Genomic DNA, 25,682 nt, shown 5'->3' with positions numbered 1-25,682 from the left:
TCAGTAAACGTCAGTTGCTACTATAAGTGAAAACATTTCAACAATTTACATTAAATAAAAAGCTAAATGGTATCTTATAAAAAGATGTACTGAATAAGACAAAGCTACAATAAATTAGTGTACTCATAAAACATGCTGAATGTTTTGTTCCCAAGTCTATACATTGTTACTGTCAGTTAATTCCTAAATGTTCTGACAGCATAATTGAATAATTGAGGTACATTAGTTTACATTTTTATTTGTATTGTAAAAAGGTTAATTTTTCTCTTCCAGTTTTTTTTCTTCATCTCCAAAGAAGAACAAAGGAAACATTCCTAAAAGGCAGCCAATGGTCACTCCAATAGCTTTACCCTAAGGGAAAAAAATGGAGAAAAATTACCTGGGTTTTCACAGTCCAGTTGCTACACATTTGCACAGTGGTAGCACCCCCAATCAGGAAATAGGTCCTATTACACTAGCCACTGCAATAGCACATAATTAGGAACCAACCCTGTTCTGAAGTGCTTACAATATAGGAAGACAAAAAAAGATATAAACACGCAAGGACAGCAATCAGGGTAACATGTCAAATTAATTCAATGGGTTTTTGTTTTGTTTTTTGCCCCAAGTCAGGCAACATACAAAGAGTGGTGAAGAGGAATATATATATGCAAGTGGACAAGGCTGGCAGTGGCAAGGCACAAAGAGTTGGATACACACCATAATAAAAGAAGACAGTGTGAATAAGTAGTGGGGGGGAGGGGCAGAACTATTAAGGGGCTTGAACGAGAGCCCAAGAACTTGAATTTCTTGTGATGGAGAAGATGACAACAGTGGAGGGATTCAAAAAAGGGGTGGCATGGTCATAATGACAGGCAAGGAAGATACCTTAGCAGCTGCACTTTGAATGGAACGGGAGGGAGTGAAGGAGGTGTCAGGGAGGCCAGAGAAGAGGAGGTTATTGTAATCAAAATGGGAGATGAGGGCCTGTAAAATTTTGCTGCATGTACACAAAGAAGGAGGTCAGATTTCACAGACGTTATGGAGGAAGAACCCGCAAGATTTGGGCCCACATGTCTAGGTCAAAGGAGAAGTCAAAGGTGATGTGCAGGTTAGATCATTGAGCAAAAAAAATACGGCCATATTGTGAAGTGACAAATAAGGGTTGAGTGGGAAGGTTTTGGGAGGAAATACAGTTAGTTCAATTTTGGCCATGTTAGGTTTAAGTTGATGGTACGAGACCTAGAAGATGTTGTCAAAGAGAGATGCTGGCTAGACGGAGACAGCAGAAAAACAGATTTGAGAGTCATCGGCATGAGAATGGAAGCTGAATCTATGTGAATGAATGAGATCTTACAAAAAGATGTGTAGGAAGAGCAGTAGAGTAGCTCTACAGTTAACTTCGTTTAAAGTTCCAGAAGTCAGACTCTCACAATTTTAACATTTGGGATTAGCAATTAGCATAGGAAAACCCTAAATGCTAGAGGCTGATGAGTGTGCCACTGAAAACATTTAGTAACTGTACATAAGGCTAGAGGATTCATTGCTTCTTTTGCTGCTGGTGGTGTTGCATACAAACACACACCTCTCCATAACTACTTTTCCTAGATAAATGCTGTAATTTTTTTTACCCTAATTTCTATCAAGGTAAACTATTCCTACATTACTTTTTCAGCTCTTGCTGGGATATTTCCTTCATCTTGCAGCTGTAGCCTTTATCTCATCACAATGAAATTTGTCAGTTTATTTCTGTGGCAATTAATTCCCCCCCATTTTAAATGAGTCAATATCAAATTCTTCAATTTTTAATAAAATAAAATAGCCAATATTTTCTCTCTGTAAGATGATGAATATCCAGTAATTCTGAAAATGATTTCTATCCTCAGTCTAGGTAGTGGATATTCCTTTAACATGTACATTTTACTTAGAGGAAAGTTTTTTTTTAACATACAGATTTATACATAAATTAAGGCTTGGAATTAGTTTTGTTCACACTACAGATATATTGCCAGAAAGCATTTAGTAAGTCTGACACGGACAATTAATATAGATACCAAACTTTCTAAAGGACAAGTACTGCCACCCATCACATTGACTGACTACCCACCTAATCTTACCATCACAGCCAGAGTTCACAGACCTATGCAGATTGTGCGGCTATTTTCCACCCCTATCCCTACTGCAGCCTGCCTCTAATCATCCAAACTCCTCCAGATCTACCACCCCTCTCCCCTGGCCCAGATCTGCTTCCCCCCAACTTGACACAACAATATTTAGTATTTACCAAATACCAAAAGCTAAGTATTTGATATTTTGGGGGGGGGGGGGGGAGGGGAAGGATTCTGCCCATCCCTGCTAATGACCAGTGAAAAGTACCCACAAACTATACATAAATATATTTACCAGGTGTGCACTGAGACGTGTTTGCCACATATCTGCTTGCTTGGGTGTCAGATCAGGAATTGACAGGCCCATTCTCGAAGCCAGAGCTTCAACATAGCCTGCAAGACTAAAAAAGAGCCACATGTTAGTAGTACTCAGGCTTTTGGATTTGAAAATATATTAGCTGGAGTAATGCACAACTGAAGTTAAATTACTTGTGCAAAAGTAGTACTAACTTATACTGAAAAGTTTTTCTTCTTGCATGCTGTACTGCTAACCCGCCAGTTTGGCATATAGAAGAAAATATTCAGACTTGAAAGTTCAAGTTTACATGGTAAGCGAATACTTTTGACTAATTCACTCCCTAATTAGTCAAGCCTTCCAAAAAAACCAAACCTTCATGTAATAAGTCCTGGACATTATTGTAGTTTGGCACATTTTACAGTAACATTTATGAAAAAAATATTTCACCATTTAGCAATGTCTTTTTCAGTACTAGAAAAAAATCCAGAACATAAGAGCTTCCCTCTCAACAGTTATTCATGGAACATTCTATCATATCATATATATTTGTGCTTTAATAATCAGTTGCTGAGGCAGAAATTAATGTTCAATATGTTTTTTTCCTATGGAAAAGAAAGCTCAAAAGTCACACACATACTAATTTACCACTGATAACTACTCAAGTCTGGAGTCTAAAGACATCTTTCCCCCTCTTATATACCTTTTTCTTAAAATGTAATAGTACAACTGTAAAATAAAAGTTACATTCCATTTTAATTCTGAGTGTTCAGCATATTTACCATAACCCTTATCATACAAGTAACTACATGGCAAACAAAAGTTACCTTTTTTAAAATGGAACTGATAAAATAAGGGTTTCAGATAAAAGTTCTTCACAGAGTTAACTATCTATTTAGCCTTTTGCAGTATTATAGCTGTGTTGGTCCCTGGATACTAGAAAGACAAGCTATGTGAAGTAATATATTTTATTGGACCAACTTCTGTTGGTGAAAGAGACAAGCTTCCGTATTTACACAGATCTTGAAAGCTTGTCTCTTCCACCAACAGAAGTTGGTCCAATAAAATATATTACCTCACCCACACTATCATTTTGGAATTCTCAAGGCACATTAATACTTGCAAAATACATTAAAATTGTATGAGGCACTGTATTTGTAGATTGCCCCTCCCAATACAGGTAAGTCATTCCAAAGAATTACTAATTTATATGCAATTCTTCAGGTTTTTCAGTTTTCCAAGGGAAAATTGTTATTACCATGAAATTCTCTATGTAGAGATTCTAAAAGCCTGTTACCGCTAGTCAAAGCTTTGGAATATTCCAAAGCTTGTCTGGAACTTTAGCCACTTGCTGGGAAACACTTGGTATTATCAGTGCAGTGTTATCCCACTGAAGAGGAATGCAGGTTAGGAATGTTTTTTTGCTTTTAACCAACTTATCTATCTGGAGGTTAGTCTCACTTTTATGGTTAGGTGCAGATAGCGGGCTGCTACACAGTAAAGGTGGTGGAAGTGAGTTTGGGAAGCACTTGGCCTGACAAATATGCCTCAAAGAAAATAGTTATGGAGCTCTAGGTTGCACAAGTCCTCTGGAAATAAACACCATAAAAAGAAGTATATTCCAAAGATGGAGGCCAGCTGAACAAACCTGCCTGAAAGCAGATTGTTGGGATGTTCCAGTTCACCTGTCTAGGCACACTAGTAAACTACATTAGATGGACTGAAAGATGCAGAGTCTATTCAAACTATAACAAAGTCAAGTTTATAGATTAGGACTGAACAGTTTATAACAGCTTCCATATTTTTTCCTGTATATGAAAAGTTATTTGAAGATACTAACACTAAAGGATTCTCACTGTGGGCTTTGTTCTTCCAGAATGAGACAGTGTTGAACTAACTGAGGGTAAGACAGCACATAATGCTATCCAAAGATCTTGCCCAAAGTCTCAAATACTGACCCTACAGACTGCTGGTGGCAACTTCATATTCTAGCACAGAATGTATGTCATGCTGAGATGATCAAGGAAATTTTTAAGAAACTGCTCTAAAAAAAGCCTAGCATGAAAAATATTAAAATGTTGGATTTATGGCATTTTAGTTATGTTTCTCTTATCTGCACACAGTTTTTCACTTTCTGGCCATTTCATTACATTAATGCAACTTGAACATTAACAAACTAACCTTAGGGTCAAGTTTTGAGCTGGTTCTCTACTGAGTCTTCACTTAGACATGCACAAAAACACATATACATACAAACATGGGTCCACATTTTGCAGGTACAAACATTTGTGCAAACACAATTCTAACCCTTACCAGTAGGCAATTGTTTCATATTTGCATCTACAGAACACATTGAAATGAATGGGTTTTGTGAACGCAAGTTCTGTTTGCAACAACGGGTGCAAATTCTATTTATCATCTGCAAGGTATGCGAATATACCTTTTAATGGATACAGCAAAACTTTTAAAGCTAAACTTTAGCTACTTTGCTATATTTTCGGAATGGCGCAAAGGCTAAAATACATTCCGAAACGGGAAGAGAAATCAATGTGAGTAAAGATATCGTAATTCCAGCTACTGTAAGAAACAGATTAAGAATTTACTTACCTCATAGTAACTGCGGTTCTTCAAGACGTTCTGCACATGTGGATTCTACTTATGGGGTCCATGTGCCCCAGCACAGGAGTTTGGAACATTTTCACTAGCAGTGTCCAGTAGACATCACACATGTGCCCTGCATGCCCTCGTGTTCCTGCCCCCTCCAAAAGGCACAAAGGTCACAGCAACTTCAATCACTATTCAGTTCCTTTTGCCATCCAGAATCCTCATTTATAAGACTCTAAGCTGTGGGTCCGGTGGGTGTGTCATGGGATCCACATGTGCAGAAAATCTCAAAGAACAACAGTTACTATCAGGTAAGTAACCATTCCTCCTTCTTCGTGGTACTGTACATGTGGAGCCCACTTATAGTTATTAGCGAGCAGTTACCTGTAAGAGGTGAGAGCTAGGACTGATCGGAAACGAGACTGCAGAACAGCTCTACCAAAATAGGGGTCAAATCTTGAATCAGTAACTAACGAATAACGTTTCGTAAATGGATGAGCTGAAGACCTGGTAGCTGTTCTATATATTTCCTATATTAGAACCTGACTTAAGCACACTATCTATGAAGCTTATGCTCTGGTGGAGTGGTTCGAATGCTTGACAGATGTCTCTTCTTGTTAATATCATAAGCAGTTCTAAGAGAGGCTATACCCATTTTTAAAGTCTTTGTGATGAAATAGCCATCCCTTTTGATTTAATCATCATAAGCAATGAAAAATCTTGACATTTTATGAAATGATCTGGTGCTATCTAGGCAATATAACAGGGACCTCACATCTAAAATACGTAATTTAGATTCAGCAGGTGAAGAATGAGGCTTTTGTGGGGAAAACTGGTAAATGCATGAACTAATTGATATGAAAATCTGATAGTAGTTTGGAAATAAAAGATGGATGCAGTCTCAGTTACTCTACCCATGTGAAAAAATGTGTATGGAGGATGAATCCATATGGCTTGGAATATACTTATTCTACCAGCTGATGTTAATTGGCACCAGGAATGCTACCTTCACTGTTAGTAGATAAATTGGACAATTTGATAAAGGTTCAAAGTGGAGATATCTATAAGTGAAGAAAGCACTAAATTTAAGTCCCATATTGAAGCAATCTTTCTCACAGAAGGAAAAAAATGTGAACAAGCTGTTTAATAAGTCTATTCACTGATTTATAAGAAAAAAAATGTATCTCCCTCTTCTGGAGAATGAAATACAGATATCACTGCCAAATGGACTTTGACTGAAGAGATAAATAGTCTTGAGTGCTTTAAAGGTAAGAGGTAATCTAATATTATTGGAACTAAACACTGAGATGGAGCATAACCTTTAGACCTTGCCCATAAAGTAAAATGTTTCCATTTGGCTGGGTATTTAGCCCTAGTGGATAATTTTCTACTCTAAAGAAGAATGCTCTGTATGTCTGAAGAATGCTCTCTGTCTGTTGAGGACATCCAGATATCATCCAGGCTGTGAAAGGCAGAGAGGCTGGATTTGAGTGGAGACTCAGACCGTGATTCTATGATAACAGGCCTTCCAGAACTGTGAATGTGATCAATTGATGATATGATAAACTGATGACAGTAGCATTTGATCTGAGAATCAAAACTGGCAAGGTCAAGCCGGAACCACCTGTATAATTCAAGTCTTTTCTTGACATATTGTTTAACACTCTCGGAATTAGTGGAAATGGAGAGAAAGCATACCTCAAACAGTGTGACCAAGAAATCATGAATCGTCTGTTAGAGATTTCAGATTCTTTCCTGCTCAAGAGCAAAATATCACACATTTCCTATTTTGAACTGATGGGAAATAAGTCTATCTTGAAAAAATCAGTTTGCTATTGCATTTTTTAAATTCCCATTTGTGAGATAAGTACATTTTCCTGCTCAGTGAGGCCACTAGACCGTTTTTTCTTTTCTGGGAGATGAAGAGCTGTCAGTTTGATGTGATTCTGAATGCACCATTCCCAAAGTTTTATGGCTTCTTGGCAAAGAAGACCTGATCTCGTGCCTCCGTCTGTTTAAGTAATAGGCAGCTATGGAATTGTCCACGAGAACTTGGATTTAGTAATTCTTTATGACAGGTAGAAATGCTTTGCAAGCTAAGCTTACCACCTTTCATTCAAATACATTTATGTGAACTGTGGATTCTAGATACGTTCAGACTCATGGCCTCTGGTCTTGATTTGCATGTGTTCCCAGCCCATCTTGGATGCATATGTTATCAAAGTTTTGGATGCAATCAGAGGGGCAAATGGAATTCCTGCACATACATTTCCATGTATCAGCCACCATTCCATCGAGAACAAAATCTGATCTAGGATTAGTGTTCTGTTATTTTCTTTGTTGGCCCTGTCTTGTAGGAGGTGACTTCTGGGTACTCGTCTGGCTCTGTCAATCTGTTTTTCACTTCAGCAGGTGGGTATTGTATTCTGACAATCAAATGGCAAATCTTCAATTGTCACTTGCACTTCTTTTGGTAAACCTGATGCAGAGAACCAGGGTGAGCATTGCATCATGATACCTGTAGCCACTGAACAAGCACTCAAATCAGCAGCATCTAACGTAGCTTAAAGAGAGGTTTTAGCAATAAGCTGCTCTTCTTCACAAATAGCTTTAAACTCATCTCTACTCTGAGTGCAATTTGTCCTTAAACTCCGACAGTCTACCCACTGGACATAATCATATTTAGCATGATTTGATAATTTGCTATCCTGATCTATAAAAATGCTGAAGAGTAAATTTTCTTTAAAAAAAATTCAGCCTCCTTAGGGATAGATTTTCCAGTCTGTTTTGATCGTTCATTGGCTGCAGCAAGCACCAGTGGTGATGAAGCGAGATGATGATGTGACAGTAAAGATACTCAAATCCTGGAGGGCACCTGATATCTATGATCAGCGTGTTTTGCAATCGCTGAAATGGAAACAGAGGTAGCCCAGAAATCTTTTGTTGGATCCGATATTCCTTCATTAATAGGTAGTGCAAACCTGCTTTGGGATGCTGACTGCAGAATATCAAAAAGTTTATGTTTTTCCTGAACTGTCACCATAGTAACTTCTAGTGTTTTTGTCATATACTTCAATGATTCCTCAAAGATTTAAAAATCATCAGCTGAAAGTGGTGTAGCCTATGAAATGGTTTCATCAGGTAAGAAAAAAGATCAGAAGAACTGTCCTGTTGGGCTGGTATTTCACCATCACTTACAATTTGTTATTTCTCTGCATCTTGAACTTCATGAGGAGAGAGATCAGAATTATAAGAGTTTGTAGCAGATGACTCATGAATAGATTTCATATACTGTGGGAGAACTTGTTCCTCAAAATTGCAACTATTGAGGCCATGAGGGACAAATATGGCCATGGTTGTGGACCATATGGAAAGAAGTGGAGGGAATCAAGGAGCATAGTAATAATTAGCATCCTCAGGTTAAATAGGAAGGTCCTTTCCATATGTCCGTCAAGACTTTTTTCTTTGCGTTCGTGCAATTTCCTTTTTGGTGAAGGATTCCTGTCAGAGTCTGAAGAGGAATCAGAGTCTTTGGATGAAGAAACCTCTAATGCAGAAGCCATAAAAGGGGGTGGAAGGATTTGAGTAGGACTTAAATCCTTAATTGTATCGACATGCTGGTTCAAAGCAATTTTCTTTAGCGGTCCTCTGGCTTCGTTTTGAGGAGGGGATGTGTTTGGTACAAAGATTGGGGAACTTCCAGGATTGGTGATTCCAGGTTTGGCAAAGACACAAAAGAAGCTTTTGGAACTGCAAATTTAGTTGTAAAAAGGTCCCTGCAGTGAGGGTGTTGTAGATGCCTCTCCCTGCTTTGAAGCTTCCTCAGCAGCTGAAACGCTTGCCCAGAAGGGACTTTGATCAATACTGCTGTGCCAACGAGGGAAACACTGCAGAAGACTGTAGTCCTGACCACTCTGATGCTGAAAGAGAGAGTGCTGCTGAAGCCTGTGCCGAAGAGGAGGAAAACAGGTGACTGTCTGAATTCTTCTTCCTTTGAGATCTTTTAGCTGAAGAGGAAGAGGAAGATTTCTGTCACAGCTTTGTGCTCTGCTGCAGCACAACAGAGCGCCACTGCACTCTCAGCACTGGCATAACACTGGCATAAGCTCCTTTGAAGAGCTCCCCTGCCCTCCCAGCCGCAGAGACAGGATTTGGTGCTGCGAAACGGAAACCTGGCCTACACTAGAAAAGCAGGTAAGTTTAACTACACTGGCCAGGGGTGCGACAGCCGCACCCCTGAGCAGTGCTATTAAACTGACCTAAGTCCCTGTGAAGACAGTGCTAGGTCAACGGAAGAATTCTTCCATCAACCTAGCTACCGCCTCTTTGGGAGATAGATTACCTACGCCAATGGGAAAACCCCTTCAGTCAGTGTAGGCAGTGTCTACACTGAAATGCTGCAGCAGTACAGCTGTGGCATGTCATCCCTGGGCTTGTCTACAATTGAAACGCTACAGTGGCACAGCTTTAGCACTTCAATGTAGATGCTACCTACTCCATTGGAAGGGGTTCTCCTGTCAGCATACGTAATCCACCTCCACAAGAGGCAGTAGCTACGTCAATGGAAAAATTGAAGGGAAGCACTGTCTATACAGAGACTTAGGTTGGCTCAGCTACATTGCTCGGCAGTGTGGATTGTTTATAACCTGAGCGACATAGACGGATCAATCCCAGTTTTCTAGTGTAGACCAGCCCTTAGGAGTCAGAGTCACTCAGAGCAAGTCTACATTTAAAACGCTGCAGTGAACTGGAGGGCTTCTCCTGTCAGGGTACTTAAACTACCTTCCTAAGAGACTGTAGTTGTCAAATGGAGAATACTCCCGTCGACTTAGCGTGGTCTATACCAGGGAGTTAGGCTAGTTTAACTGCGTTGCTCAGGGATGCGGATTTTTCACAACCCTAGGCGATGTAGTTATACCAACCTAATTTCCTAGTGTAGACCTGGCCTTAGTCCTCTGACAGCAGGGGTCCCTGGCTGCTCTGATGGACTCTGCTGAGTCTCTTTTGTCTTAATTTCTCCTGCGTTAGGTGCCACATTTCTGCTGACCGGAGCACTGGAAAGGTAAGTTGTGAACATCCAACACAGATCTCATAGACCTTTCCTTAAGAAAAAGTCTGGACTGCCTCTACTTTTCGGGCGCTACTTGAAGGACTTGCAAAAAAATCACACTCAGCGTGGCCATGTTCCTCACTTAGACAATAAAGGCATCTATCGCAGGTGTCAGAGGAATGATCCCACCCCAGGAGAGACGTGGCTTGAAGCCTGGAGATCTGGGCTCTGCCATAAGCTGCTGCCTTTAAAAAACAAGCTAACTGAAAGGATAACCAATATACTCACAAATATAAACAAAGTAACTATAAACAAATTAACCCCCAACTATCAGAGCAATTACTAAATAATAAGATGGTTACAGAGGTACACTATGCGTACTATACGAGGGGTGGTGGGGAGAAGTGTGAAGATCTCTAAAACCTAAACATGAGACGGAAGTACAGCAAACACTTTGACTATAATGTTTAGTGAACAAGTGCATTGCTTTTCCAGTGGTTGTCTTAGATATTTCAGGCAGGAAAAGCCAAAACACAAGCTGACAGTATCTAGAAACAAAAAACTTCAGCCACTTGTTGTACATAATATAAATGATTTCCAGTTGTTATAACAGTCAAAGCATGGAAGGATGTTGACTAGTGAAATGCCTAAATATATGCTGTACCATATGAACTATTTAGAAGGAACTGAGTGGCAGTTGGGATCACTGTGCCCTTTATGTACTTGGGGAATGGGGGGGATGAGGGCATGCCGGGCAACCCCCTCCTGGACACTGCTACTGAAAATGTTCCAAACTCCTGCACTGATGCACATGAACACCATAATTGAGAGCCACATGTGCAGTAATTCGAAGAACGCAGCTTTATTTCTGAGAAACACCAGGAGAGAAGGGCAATTATTTTGGTAACTTTATGGGTATCTGGTTTGTTAATACACATTTCAAGAATTAGAAACACCCAAAGGGATTTCTACAGTATATTAAGCTTTGTTGGGTGGGGGGGGGGGTTGTTTTGTTTTTTTGAGATCAGGCAATAACATACTTCAAGCAAAATCCAGACTTACCCAAGTCCAGCTAAATCTGAAACAAGATTTCCCAAAGCCGCAGCTGAAAGATTGAGAAACAGAAAAGCATTATTTTACAAAACCCACTGACAAAAGAGGAATTAAGATATATAGCATGAGTATCCAGAATTAAGTTTCTTCTCTTACACTAGGATTTCTTTTAGCAGCACAATTTGTAACAGTAGATCTAGCAGAGCTTTAACACCATAGGTGGTGCACTTATTTTCTTGAATTTATTAAATTCAGGAAATTCACTCAGACCTGGGACACGGCATAACAAATTTTCAGTCTGTAGTTAACAATGGCCATAGCCATCAGCCAACTTTGTACATCTGACAAGGAGCTAGGAGTCCTTAGTCTGAGTCACACAAAAAGGCTTCCAGTCAGTTAACAGAAGCAGCAGCACTCGCACTAGAAGTTGTATAGCTAGGTATGACAGATATTCCAGTAAAGGCAGTGATATCCCATGGACATAGCTTCCGCCTCTCACTGAGGTCGAGTAATTATGCCGACAGGCTAGCGCTCTCCTATAGGCACAGCGAGTCTTCGAGACGCGCTACAGTGGTACAGCTGCATTGGTGCAGCTGTGCCGATGTAGCACGGTCATGTAGACTAGCTCTTATTCTGAGAAAATATATTTTATACATGCCTGAAAGAGTAATGTTTTCCATTACACACATTTAAAACCCTTATGTTGCAAGAGCAGAACTCACAAGCAGGTTTACTTTTTTGTTGTTAGATTTGTTTTTAATTAAATTAACATTAAAAGTCATTCTACCAAAGGCAAACCAATTCCTCTTGCCTTCTGGGCCACTGTCCCACATGTGCAGAGTACACACACCACTGAAAGTAAACCACAGGAAGTACTCCAACTTCGAAACTTATATTATTATTTCTTTATATCAGAAGTAAAAATAAAGGAGATAATTCAGACAGTCGGTATAACATGTATTTTGGTGCTGGGCGTATCTGTTAAATCAAACAACAGCTCACTTGGCCAATGTAAAGGCTGTAAGTCTATCCAACACTGAGTGGTCACAAAGCATTCCATGAGGACTGTAAAATACTAAAGACACCACAGTGCCTCCATAAAGCCCAAACCGCTTGTTAGGCTTTACTTGTCTGTTACTAAATGCCATTGGCAATGTCTAGACACAACTTTTTCAGATCTGGTGTAAAAATTTCTAAGACTGGTAATTCAGCCAGTATGTACCAACATGCCTACTGAATCTTGTATGGACAAGCAGAACAAAAAGCTTTAAATTGCCAAACTAATCTTAAGGATAGTTCTAATTAACTTAGATTTTCTTCCCAGTTAAATGAATGAATGAATGAATGAATGAATATATATATATACACACACACACACAAATCACATAACAAGTAAATCAACATGGCATAATCAGACACCACTTCCCTCTCAATCAACAGTTTTTCTTGACGATACAGTATTTCACATTTTAACAGGGACTCAGTAAGGAAAATTACAGAGCATAGCACTATTTTCAGTCACATTTGTGTGTCTTTTATGTTTGACATTTTCCAGCTGAGCACTCTTTCTAGGTCTATAGTAGCCACGTCAAGAAAGTCATTCAAAAAGGTCTGCTAATGCTATTGGATTTATAACTAAATTCCTGTTGCTAACGTGTATTTTTCTAAAAACAGACAAGGAAACTACTCATTCTATGTCCTATTAACTAGTATTTGAGGAGAACACCCAGATGGAGAAACTACACTCTGCATTCCAAAATGCTAGAGATCTATAAAATCATGAATGGTGTGGAGAAAGTGAACAGGGAAGTGTTATTTACTCTTTCACAAAATACTAAAACTAGGGGTTCACCCAATGAAATTAACAGACAGCAGGTTTAAACATAAGGAAGTACTTCTTCATTCGACACATAGTCAATGTGCGGAACTCCTTGCCAGGGGATGCAGTGAAGGTCAAAAGTATAACTGGGTTCAAAAAGAATTACTTGAGTTTATCGATGACAGATCCATCAATGGCTTAGCTAAGATGGTTGGGGATACAATCCCATGCCTTTGGTGTCTCTAAACCTCTGATTGCCAGAAACTGGGACTGGATGACAAGGGATGGATCACTCAATAATTGCCATGTTCTGTTCATTACCACTGAAGCATGTGGTATTGGCCACCGTTAATGAGTTAAACAAAAATAACTTTTGATAATTTTGTAGTAAAGCAGAATTTTGCTAAAGAATTACATCTAGGATTTATACAAGACAAAGTCACCCCTACTTTCATGTCAGCATTTAAGTGCCGTTTTTTCTGCAATTGGAACTTTAGAGTCTTCTTTCAAACAGTATGACAGAATTAAATAACATGTTGCAAATACTGGTAAACAGACAAGATCATTTAAACATACTTAAAAGCTATAGACTGTGGGCCTGATTTTGCAAGGTGAGTTCCCTCAACTCCTGTGTACTTTATTTGGAGTTGCAGGCACATAGCAGCTTGTAGAATCAGGCCCTTGGTGGTTTACAGCTTTCCTACACAAATGCCACTTTAAAAAAAAAAAAAAGAAAAAAAAAGTAACAACTGCTGCAATCTATCAATATCTTTGGAGGCTATTTCAGCTGAAAATTCCATTACCGTAGATGGAATACTTACTTTTAACAACTGAGAGTTGTTTCTCTATAAACAAGATTCAATTATGGAACAAAGAGCAGCTGCTTCATATCCATGTGGCTCATTTTCAGTCTAGATTGAAGGAATCTGCCATTTTGGTTTACATTTATTATTGTGTTTATATTACTTGCCTGCCATAGTTGTTATTCCCAGGACAACTCCAATCGATAATTCTATTTGGGTTCCCTGAAAATAAAAGTTTGTCTTGTCATTATTTGAGGCATTAATTGTCAGCAATAAGTTAAGAACATTCATACTTAACATAACAGACTGATGGCTGCTTGCTTCGTTATTTAGAAGTACAGAGATAGGTAATACCATAGCTTCTACTTGACCAAAACATCTCCTTCCAGCCTTTCCCATTCCCTTAAATCCAGGTCCCTGCTTCATATATGTAATACCTCCTATATTCATTTCATACTATATATTTGTTTCACAGTGGCTAACTAATGGACATCAAAAAACAAGAGTCCCAATCTCAGCACACTAATTTCCTATTTTAATTCTCTTTTAATTACCAAATGTAAGCCCAATAAATGTTAGAATAATTATAACACTTTTACATCTTCAAATGCTAATCAAAATAATAAATACTCAGCATCACATGAGTTAGTTAGGGCTTTATCTGTAAGATGAGGAAGATGACACAATGTGATTAAGTAGCATGCCCAACCCCCTAAGGTCAGTGGTAAAAAAATCAACATTAGAAGAAAGATTTTTTTGGCCTCTACTCCTGTTCCCACCCATTCCACTAGTTTATTTTGCCTTTAGGAATTATTTTTGGGAAGTTCTATGGCCTATGTTATACAGATGTTCAGACTAGATTATCACAATGATCTTTTCTGACCATGGAATCTATGAACTAGGTAGAAATATTTGAAAGTGTTATTCCAATTTAACCCACCTAGATTAATAAAATACTGTAATAAAAAGAAGCAACAGCATTTACAGCGTATCTATTTATCAGCAGGTCACAAACATTCTTTACAAACATTAAGCATCACAACACTCCTGCGTGCTATGATATATTATAACCATTTTATAAGTAAAACATGTTTCATGACATGTCTAATGTCACACGACAAGCCAGTGTCAGTCAACAGAATGAAGGATTCTTCACATACACCTCTACCTCGATATAACGCTGTCCTCAGGAGCCAAAAAATCTTACCGCGTTATAGGTGAAACCGCGTTATATCGAACTTGCTTTGATCCACCGGAGTGCGCAGTCCTGCCCCCACCCTCCCACCCCTGGAGCGCTGCTTTACCGCGTTATAGCCGAATTCGTGTTATATCAGGTTGCATTATATGGGGTAGAGGTGTATTAGACTGCTCACACTGCACAGATCTTTAAGAGCAGGGGGGAAAAAAGCAAGTTCTTTTCAAACCAAGCCAAAATAAGATCAGCTCTAATTTTGCCCCTTCAGACATGAACATCACTATTCTGAAAAGTGTAAAAAAAAATTGAAAATATTCTGTATAAATAAATAACATGTGAAAATATTCCCAGTGGAAATACTAAAATGGGACTGAAGTTAGCAACATGGTAGAAAAAAGTCTTCTGAAAATCATAATAAATGTGTATTTAATCTGAGACATTACAGTTCCTTTATCAAAATGAGACATAAAAACAAACTTACCGCAGCAATCATAATTGCATTATCCAAGAATCCAAACCCTACAAAAGGTATTGCATTGTGGAAGAACACTGGAAGAAATGAGTAATAAGAGGTAAGAATCTATAGCTGAGTTCACTAATTTAAATAAATCTAAGTTTCAGCTGTTCTTCAATTACTAGACATCAGATTTAAAAGACAAATTAAGACACACACATGCAGTAGTCTTTCCCCGGCTGCTTTAATATAGCTTGGTCTCGTTGTCCTGATCTTTTTGTTTTCACTGGGTATGCCCACACTGCAATAGAAGACCCATAGCATGGCTGCAACTATCCCGGGCTGTGGGGTTACAAAATATCAATGTAGACATTTGAGTTGAGGCTGAAGCCCAGGCTCGGAGGCCCTGCAAGCGTCTATAGTTATCACATTATCTTGGCGTCCTTAACATGTTCCTAGAGCTGTTATTTATTTATTTATTTTTAAGACTGTAAACTCCTCAGATCAAGGAGTATGTCTTCCTTTATGTTTCTTGGCCAGTGCTCATATTTTCTACACTTAAATCTGTTCCCCATTTTCCTGCTTGAAGAACTGAGTTTCATCTCCATTTTCTGCATTCCCAACCCTTCCTTTTTTCTCTACCCCTCACCTTTCCTCTGATAGTTCAAGAGAAGAAAATGCCACTTGATATAACTCAATATTGTGGAAACTTGGTATGGGCTATGACACGAGTACCTTCCTTCAATAAGCAGGCTTTCATTACAGCACAATTCTTTCTTTCTGCTATCATTCCCATCTCTTCTGCCCCAATAGTTCTTAGCTTGTGAGCACTTTGGGGAAAGGAATATGTCTTTGTATGTATTTATATACAGCACCTGTCTCAGTGGTGCCACAGTCCTGATTAGAAACTCTTGGTGCTACTCGAATATAAATATTAAATAGGGAATTGAAGAATAACGCATATAACGTAAAAAACAAATGTGGGGAAGAGACTCATTTTAACATCTTTTTTGGCATATTCCCAATGTTTCTGCCCTTTGGCACTTTTTCCCAATAGTATCTTAAAATCTATGCTCTTTTAAAATTTACACTATTTTGTAAACATACAGAGGTACAAACACATGTGGGGGGGGGGGAGGAGAGGGAAGAGACAGAGAAAGAAAGAAGGGAAAAATTAAAACCTATGAGTATTGATTTCACACTGAAGGGAAACCGAAAGGATCATAAAAATGTGAATGGTACAGTCAACTCATGCTACCCAGTAGAGGCACCTAGATGTAATCCAATTTTTGGAACTAAAATACCATACTTGAATAAAAAAATTTTTTGCCCTCAAATACTTAAGGTTTAGTTTGGAATTTTGGAACTATACTAAATGACAGTAAAAACTCTCTCTCTTCATATCAGCATTTGAAAATGTGTAGTGGATTGTGATTTGTAAACATCTGGTACATAAACAAGCTTGAACACTGAGGACATTAAGAAGGCAATAGACAGAAAACACTAAGTGTGACACACTGCAGCGCCTTTCAAGATCTGTATTGCCAACTATGGATCTGTAGCGCAAAGGCCTGATCAAACTCTTAAATGAAGTCAATGAGATTCTAATAACTTCAATAGGGTTTAGATTGGTCCCTGAATGAGTAACACTACAAACAATTTACAACTAAAGAAGAGAAAAGGGTGTAGTAGTGTGTTTGTCCATTGATGTACAAGAAAAAGGTACTTACATTCTTTCTGATAATAAATAGAGCTGAACACATAATTTGTCAAGAATAATTTGGACTGGGGTGGTTTTTTTCCCCTGTTCATTTTGATCACAGATAATTAAAGTTTTTATGTATTTGTTCCCTGTTTCAAGTACTCAATTTGGTCACTGCATGCGAGTAACTCTTTCCAGGCTAACAGCATGAATACTTTTGATAATCTGAAATTTCCTTTCCATGAATATTCTGCAATATTTGCTTAAATATAAATTGCTTTGGCAAACATTTCTGCCAGTAAATCTGTTTGCTAAAGTGTTTATAGAAGATCAACACTAAGCAGATGTAAGTGCAGTTAAAAAATTAAAATATTTCAACCCAGTATATACAAATAGTTTTTATTTTCTAGTCCCCCACCACCGCTCCACACACAGATGATAATCTACTTCTGTGGGATAAGAAATAATTTACTCAGATACCACTTCCTGCCAAAAAAATTCACTGAATCTTAACACCTAAAACTTTTAGTGTAACCCCAAACCTACATCTATAGGAGAGAACACTGTGCTATAACCAGGCTGACTTGGATAAAATTTCTGAGAATTTAGTAATCAAATAAGCCTGGTTATAGCACAGTTCTCTCCTATAGATGTAGGTTTGGGGTTAGGCTAAAAATGTTACGTGTTAAGATTCACTGAATCTCTGTTTTGGCAGGAAGTGGTATCTGAGTAAATTATTTCTTATCCCACAGAAGTAGATTATCATCAGTGTGTGGAGAGGTGGTGGTGGACTAGAAAATAAAAATTATAAATATAAGTGTTGGATAAAATTTCTGAGAATTTAGTAGTCAACACTTATATTTATAATTTTTATTTTCTAGTCCACCACCACCTCTCCACACACAGATGATAATTTACTTCTGTGGGATGCAAAATAAATAAATAAATGCTACCGTATCAACACAGCTCGGAACCAATACACTGTTCTGTATTGGCTCTGAATTTCTTTTCCTATACAGTAATAAATTTTTATTTGGTGTGTGGGTAAACTAGACATTAGGGACAATAAGACACACCAAAGATATCTGGTCATTTCTCCAATTAGAGTATTATGATACAACAGCACGGTGGTTGCAGATACTTTTTTAATACTTCAGTCCATTCCAGATGTAGGTTCTCTCACTAGTCACTAAGGAAAATATGTAGATAGCTCCCATTAATGAAAGGAGGAGTTAGAATAAATCTGCACAGTTTTGAGAATCAGGCTAGGTCTATACTACCCGCCTGAATCGGCGGGTAGAAATCGACCTCTCGGGGATCGATTTATCGCGTCCCATCGATCCCCGAATCGGCGATCTTACTCCACCAGCGGAGGTGGTAGTAAGCGCCGCCGACAGAAAGCCGCAGAAGTCGATTTTGCCGCCGTCCTCACAACGGGGTAAGTCGGCTGCGATACGTCGAATTCAGCTACGCTATTCACATAGCTGAATTTGCGTATCTTAAATCGACTCCCCCCTGTAGTGTAGATGTACCCTAGGACAAAGTATTTCAACTATGAGGAATCAAAAAATATATACAACTACATTCAATAAGTATTTTTTTTTCTTTTACCATGTTTCAGCTGTCCTGGGGATGGTGGTGCAACTTCCAACTTCTCTAGATAGGTCAAAAAGAAATTAGAAAGTTAGTCTAATCATACTTCCATTTCATTGCAATATAAAACCTTTACTGTATCTCTCTATTTTCTGCCTTCTAGGGTATATAAAGGAATGTGGTTGTAGTGGAGTAATAAAAATACAGGCATAGATCAATATATTATACATGGATACATCTAAATTGGATTCAAGATAACATTATCATCATGACTAACATGCTCTCTAGTAATTTTTAAATATAGAATAGGGAAGCCTCAGACTAGTTCCATATCATTATTAAACTGAAAAAATATCAAAATTATGCAAAGTAAGTTGCCTATATTCAAAAAATTTGATGAGCACCTTTGTTTTAAAATTGGGGGAGGAAAGTTCTGGGAAACAGCAATAAGGCAGTAATAGGTCTACATAAATAAATAACAGTACATTTCACAGTGCACAGGTGAAGCCCTTACAGAAGTATGTTTAAAAAAAAGATACTCTAAGTATATAGCAGATAGCATTATGTATACGGATACTGAAAAGAAGGTTCTCTCTCTAATTAGCATGGTTTTTCATTGTTGATGCAAGATTAAAAGTAAACAATACTATCGTGGCAGAGGCAGCAGCAATTGAGTTCCTGAAGCATGAGCAAATCGTTTAGGTATCCTGGGCCCAAACCATTAAGAGCCTTGAAGAGAAGGACCAGGATAATAAGGTGATGAAAAGAAATCTAACCTTAATTGCGGGGACCAAAGGAAACTGGTGGAGGTATTTGACAGGCGTTATGTGGACTTGAGACCAGGAAATTAAGTACAGGTCAGCCACCACTGACCCTCAGAATATGCAGGCACTGCCACCCTGATGTTACCTTTGCCAGGATCAGGGACACAACCTGAAACTGAGCATGTTATCCAGGCATTGGACATTAAAACTCTCTCCTACAGGTTGCTGCAGTAAGCCTGCAGGAACTGCATTTCATAGGAAAGCACAAGGGAACTCTTGATTGATCACCCAATCATGCTCCAACATGCACACCTGTACTTTGGCTAAAGCCTGCAGTACCTTTATTACAGATGATTATGCTTGAGAAGGAAAGAACCCAGCTTTATTCTCAGAGCCCAAGTCTGAGTTTAAGGCTGGCAGAAAAAAAATATTCTTTTAACAATGAGCAAGTTTGAACTAGAATAATTGAGACACAACCATGAAACTTCAGAATACCATTTTTGCAGAGTCACTTTGTAGTGTATAAAACCACTGCTTTAAAGCACAGAAATTGTAAGACTGTAACCACATTAATGTCACTATCTTATCAGCAAGATGGTCCACAACAGTTGAAAGACGAAAATTCTAGATGTAATTAAAAACTTGAAATACATTTCGCAGTACATTCATACACAAAAGCTGTTTTTGATCTTTTGAATTTTCAGGGCTTATAGCACAATGGATACAAGCTTTGGTTTCTTTGATTTTTTTAAAAACTAGAAAGGGACAAATTGAAACCTTATATATCAATACTAAAGGAAAAACAAGCAAAGGGTCCTTAATTTTTCCCATTTAAAAAAAAAAAAAGGCAGTAACCCCTGGAACCTCACTAGAACGTTTATGCAGAAGCTTCAGTTTTAAGAGTTATCATCATACTATAAATTCAATACACAAATAGGGAGTATTTGTGTCTCAAAAATGAAAGCAGTCCTGGCCTCGGGTCTCAAGAGGGCATCTCACCAGACCTTCTGGCTAAGGCGTACATCTGAAGGAGACACCAGAGTGTGTCTTGCAGCAGGAGGAATGAAATGGAAAGAGAACCTTACTAGCATGTCATTGGAATAACCTGTAGAAGTGGAAGTGGAAGGCATTCTATATTTTCTAATAACTGAGGCCCAGCAATCAACTAGGGAAGTGTTTTTTTCCAACAGCTTCTCAAATCTAAGTTCTTTACATGTTTATAATTGATAAATTGTTTTAAAACAAAGTTCGATTTATCGCAAAAGGATTAAGCTTGAGGGACATAAATCTGAATGCTAATACAGCACCGTTTTTCCAATTTGTTCCTAGTTCAGCAAAATGACAAAATCTGCTGACTGTCTATGATTTATACTCCATCAAGCAATATTCAGGAGTTTAGACCCAGGTTTTTCCATCAATCTGAAAGGAAAATGATAGCTGGGGATATTCAGGAAATTAGTCAAGTGTACTAAAGAAGCACTAGTGCTAGTTTGTGAGTGAACAAACTATTAAGAAATAAGGATACAATGAAGCTGGCAGCCTTGAAGAAATACACAGGGTCTACTGGTAATCCAAGTCATAACTTGTTATAATTTTATACAAAAAAAATTAGAATCAATCTCTAATACTATAATCCTGCAATCGGCTATAGGCGATACTTGATATGGGGATGGATGCTCCCATAAATACATAAGATACAGCTGGGCAATATCAAGTAACGCAAAAGTGTTAAAAATCTAAATAGCATATTTTGTAAGAAAGAATAATTTTAGATGCTGTACAGATCATATTTTAATTGTCTCCTCCAAAGCAGAACAGAAAAGAAATCATTGTCAGCAGTTTAACAGTGGATGCTGGGAAAGGGTGAGGAAATAATATGAACAGTCAAGGAAAATACTAATACTCTCGATCTAGTACCCCTACCATACACAGATTGAAGGATAATTTCTTACCTGGAAGTTAGTTTCTGTGCCTCAGATCCATCAATCCAGAACATAAGTTTCTCTCCGACCTGCCTGTCAAGGCAAAGCCAGCAAATCACTTGCCAAGATAATCATCATCAGGACAGTGAGGGCTTTAAACACACAAAACAAAGGAACTAAAAATATTTTCCATGTCTATCAGAAAGACAATCTAATCTAAAGTCCTTTAAAGGAATATCCATGAAGAGGAAAGGGACTATGCTAGGGAAAAATTCTGGACTGGTGGATAAGATGCACAGAAACCAGATAACACTTACTTGAGAATCCTGAAGAAAGTGGACTCTATACAATAACTGCTAAGCATAGGGCAAGACAGCTAACCAGTTGTCAATTTTACTCACTGAGATAGCCTCATGAGACAGTAAAAGTGTGAAGATCTCTAAAACCTAAAAATGAGACGGAAGTACAGCAAACACTTTGACTATAATGTTGAGTGAACAAGTGCATTGCTTTTCCAGTGGTTGTCTTAGATATTTCAGGCAGGAAAAGACAAAACACAAGCTGACAGTATCTAGAAACAAAAACTTCAGCCACTTGTTGTACATAATATAGATGATTTCCAGTTGTTATAACAGTCAAAGCATGAAAGGATGTTGACTAGTGAAATGCCTAAATATATGCTGTACCATATGAACTATTTAGTTAGTGCTTCCCCCCCCCCCAAAAAAAGCTTAGCAAAGTATTCATATGATATGCAGAACATAAGAAAATATGTGATTCCACATCATCACTGGAAAAAGATATTTACGTCCATAAAATACTCTGCATATTTGAGGTGCTGTTCAGATAAAGGCAAACATAAAACAATTAACCGAAATAATGGAAATCTGCAGAGAATTTTATATGCAGTGTTGTTGTAGCCGTGTCAGTCCCAGGATATTAGAGCGACAAGGTGGGTGAGGTAGTATCTTTTATGGGACCAACTTCTGTTGGTGAGAGATATGTTTTTGAGATACACAGAGCTCTTCCTCAGAGCATTTTAGTCACATCTCGAGAGAGTGCCTCATCCCTCCCTCAAAATCTGAGAAATTTCTACAGTTATTCAATGCTTCTGTTTACTTGATCCTACTCTTACATCTGAATATCAAATTTTGTATAATACAAGGAGGATTATTTTAAAAAATTAAATATTTAAACTAAACTGCCTTCAGTGCTACTGGACCATGTTTTGCACAATCTCCACAGAAGGCGCTATACTGAGAACAAAAACATTTAAGGTAACAACAACATGACACCCCATATTTACTATAAGTGTATTACATGTAAGTGATGGGGATTGAACCCAGAACCTCTGGATCAAAACCCTGAGCCCCTAGTGGCTAAGATATAGAACCAGGTTCCTTAACTGAAAGGTTGTAGCAGACAAACCCATATATGTGGACTAGCCATTAGAAGGAGACAGTCACACCATGTAGGGTGATTACGCAAGCAAAAGCAACAAGCTTCTATATTTATGCACGGTAGTGACAAAAGTGTGCTTGGCACTTCATACATATGTATTAACATAAGGCTCCTTCCCTGAAAAAAAACCTACATTATGTCATGTTCTCAAACATACTTCAGGATTAAGAAACTCATTCGTCTGCACATTTTTGTAACTCACACACAAAATTCAAACGTTGTATATTACTACAGGATGTACAGAGCTTTGGGTACCGACTTCTATCATCGGTGCTTATGATGTGCCCTACCAAAGTAATTTACCACCTCAGTTTTTTTTTTTACTTATGTATATATCCTCGCAACCTTCCTATGAGGTTGGTCAGTGCTAGTTCCTCATCTGTAAAATGGGAAACGACATAGAGAGAGACTTGATCATGGGCAAATCACTACCAAGGAGCTCGGAGGCAGAGCAGGGAATCTAAGTCAGTTCTCCCAAATCCCAGGCTAGCATCTAAAACAATGGAACATTTTTCCCCTCTCTCATCTAACTCTACTTCAATACCTTAAATTTACAAATTTATTTCAGAATCACAGAATATAGAAATGTTGGGCTGGAATGGACCTCGAAAGGTCAGGTAATCCAGCCCCCTGCACTGAGGCAAGACCAAGTAAACCCTGGCAGATGTTTGTCTAACCTGTTCTTAAAAACCTCCAATGATGGGGATTCCATAACCTCCCGTGAAAGACTAATCCAGTGCTTACCTATTTTTATAGTTAGAAAGTTTTCCCCAATATCTAACCTAAATCTCCCTTGCTGCAGATTAAGCCCAATACTACTTCTCCTACATTCAATGGTCACAGAGAACTGATTACAGTCCTCTTTATAACAGTCCTTAACACATCTGAAGACTTATCAGGTCCCCCCCCTCAGCCTTCTTTTCTCAAGACTAAACATGCCAAAAAATTTTTTCCAAATCTTTCCTCACAGGGCAGCTTTTCTAAAACTTTTATAATTTTCGTTGTTCTCCTCTGGACTCTCTCCAATTTGTACACATCTTTCTGAAAGTGCGGTGCCCAGAACTGGACACAAGACTCCAGCTGAGGCTCACCAGTGACGAGTAGAGTGGGACAATTGCCTCCCTTGTCTTACATGTGACACTCCTGCTAATACACCGCAGACTATTGCCTTTTTAGCAACTGTATCACATTATTGGCTCATATTCAATTAGTGGTCCACTGTACCCCCCAAATCCCTTTCAGCAGTACTACTTCCTGGACAGTTACTTCCCATTTTTGTAGTTGTGCATTTAATTTTTCCTTCCTAAGAACAAAACTTCACACTTATCTTCATTGAATTTCATCGTGCTGATTTCAAACCAGTTCTCCAATTTGTCAACGTATTGAGGGGGAAATTTTGATAGCAAGCCCAGTAACAAGCCTAGACCACTGCCCGCTAGAATACCAATTGTTATGCTCATTGCTGAAAGCAGCTAGCAAGGCCATTTCTGAAGCCTTAGCACAATAAACAGACAGGAGGGGAGAGGAGGGAAGGGGAGGGGAGAAGTGAGCCACCATGAGGAGTAAACGTGACCCTGTGCCCTCCTGACTTGAGCTTTTTCCGAAGCATGAGGTTTTGCAAAATGGAAAGTCTGGCAATAATTGCTATGTCAGATACAGCCGGTTAACTGATGAAAAAGTCCACACTGCAGGCTGGAAAACTCCAGACTTAACTTAGCTTCTGCAGTTTGTTTTGTTTTTTTATGAACAAGCTTTGTAATAATACTAAGAAATTGTGAATAAAAAGAGGAAGAAATTTGAGCTCGGTGGACACTTGAACATCTCTCAAGTTCCCCTGAAGACAGAAAGCTGGCCACCGGAAGTCTATAGAAATCCACTTGAAACCTCATCAAGATGCTGGGTAAATATGAATCCTGGGTTAATTTGGGGTACTCTACTAATCTGTTGTGGAGGTGTGCAAGTGCTCGAGACTAAATAAAATAGAAGCTTTAAGTGAAAGCACTTTTGTTTGCCTGCTTGCATCAACTATCTATCAGTCGGACGTGCTGTGTCCCTACTGCTTTATATCCTGCCACCACCTCACAGAATAAAGTTACCAAGAGCTTTGGGTTCAGCAAAACCCCAGGTAATGAAGGTCCTTTTGAATTCTAATCCTGTCCTCCAAAGTACTAGCAGTTATCCCTAGCATACCCTCCCAGCTCAGTGTCATCAGAAAATTTTATAAGCATTCTTTCCACTCCATTATCCAAGTCATTAATGAAAGCACTGAATAGTGCCAGACTCTTGTGGGACACCACTAGATACGTTGCCCCGGTTTGATAGCAAACTGCTGATAACTGCTCTCTGAATAGTCCTTCAATCAGTTGTGCACCCACCTTATAAGTAATTTCATCTGAACCACATTTCCTTAGTTTATGATGTCATGTTGGACTGTCTCAAAAGCCTTACTAAATATCGAGTTATATCACGTCTACAGTTTCCTCCCCCCATCCATCCATATCCATTAGTCCAGTAACCCTATCAAAGAATGAAATGAGGTTGGTTGTTTTGGCATGATTTATTCTTGACAAATGCATGTTGGCTATTACCTTATAACCTTATGATACTCTGATACTTAATCAGAAAGGAAAATGGTGGCCATACATGTAAATCACTTATCTAAAATTGGCTCGAATACTCTGGAAACGGCTCTACTCCCTCTTCCTTCGCTTAACCTGGTAATTCCACCAAACTGCTGATAAAGAGTTTGGTGCCTTTGTCTCCTCAGCTAGCCACCTCACTCATCAACCAATCTCTGTCTTTGCAAGGAGCAGATGCATCAACAAGGCTCTCAGCTAACTCAAGATGGCTGCAGCTGCTAAGAAGCAGAGTCTCAGGAGA

The 25,682-nt window shown here is 38.6% G+C and overlaps 1 protein-coding gene across 2 annotated transcripts in view; it reads right to left on the bottom strand.

Annotated features, from left to right (window-relative positions):
- Positions 1 to 224: 224 nt before the first annotated feature.
- The window catches only part of TMEM65 (transmembrane protein 65), a 52,999-nt gene continuing 27,541 nt past the window's right edge, over positions 225 to 25,682 (bottom strand). For both annotated transcript variants that reach the window (XM_054017497.1, XM_054017498.1), the window contains 6 exons: positions 18,674 to 18,718; positions 15,388 to 15,455; positions 13,879 to 13,933; positions 11,099 to 11,141; positions 2,383 to 2,488; positions 225 to 351 (listed from right to left, as the gene is read on the bottom strand). In XM_054017497.1, the coding sequence (XP_053873472.1) occupies positions 256 to 351; positions 2,383 to 2,488; positions 11,099 to 11,141; positions 13,879 to 13,933; positions 15,388 to 15,455; positions 18,674 to 18,718 (413 nt within the window). In that variant the 3' untranslated portion in view covers positions 225 to 255. The remainder of the gene's footprint in view (positions 352 to 2,382; positions 2,489 to 11,098; positions 11,142 to 13,878; positions 13,934 to 15,387; positions 15,456 to 18,673; positions 18,719 to 25,682) is intronic.

This window comes from Malaclemys terrapin, chromosome 2 (genome assembly GCF_027887155.1).
Source record: "Malaclemys terrapin pileata isolate rMalTer1 chromosome 2, rMalTer1.hap1, whole genome shotgun sequence".
Taxonomy (NCBI): Eukaryota; Metazoa; Chordata; order Testudines; family Emydidae; genus Malaclemys; species Malaclemys terrapin.
This window is presented reverse-complemented; position numbering and strand designations above follow the sequence as displayed.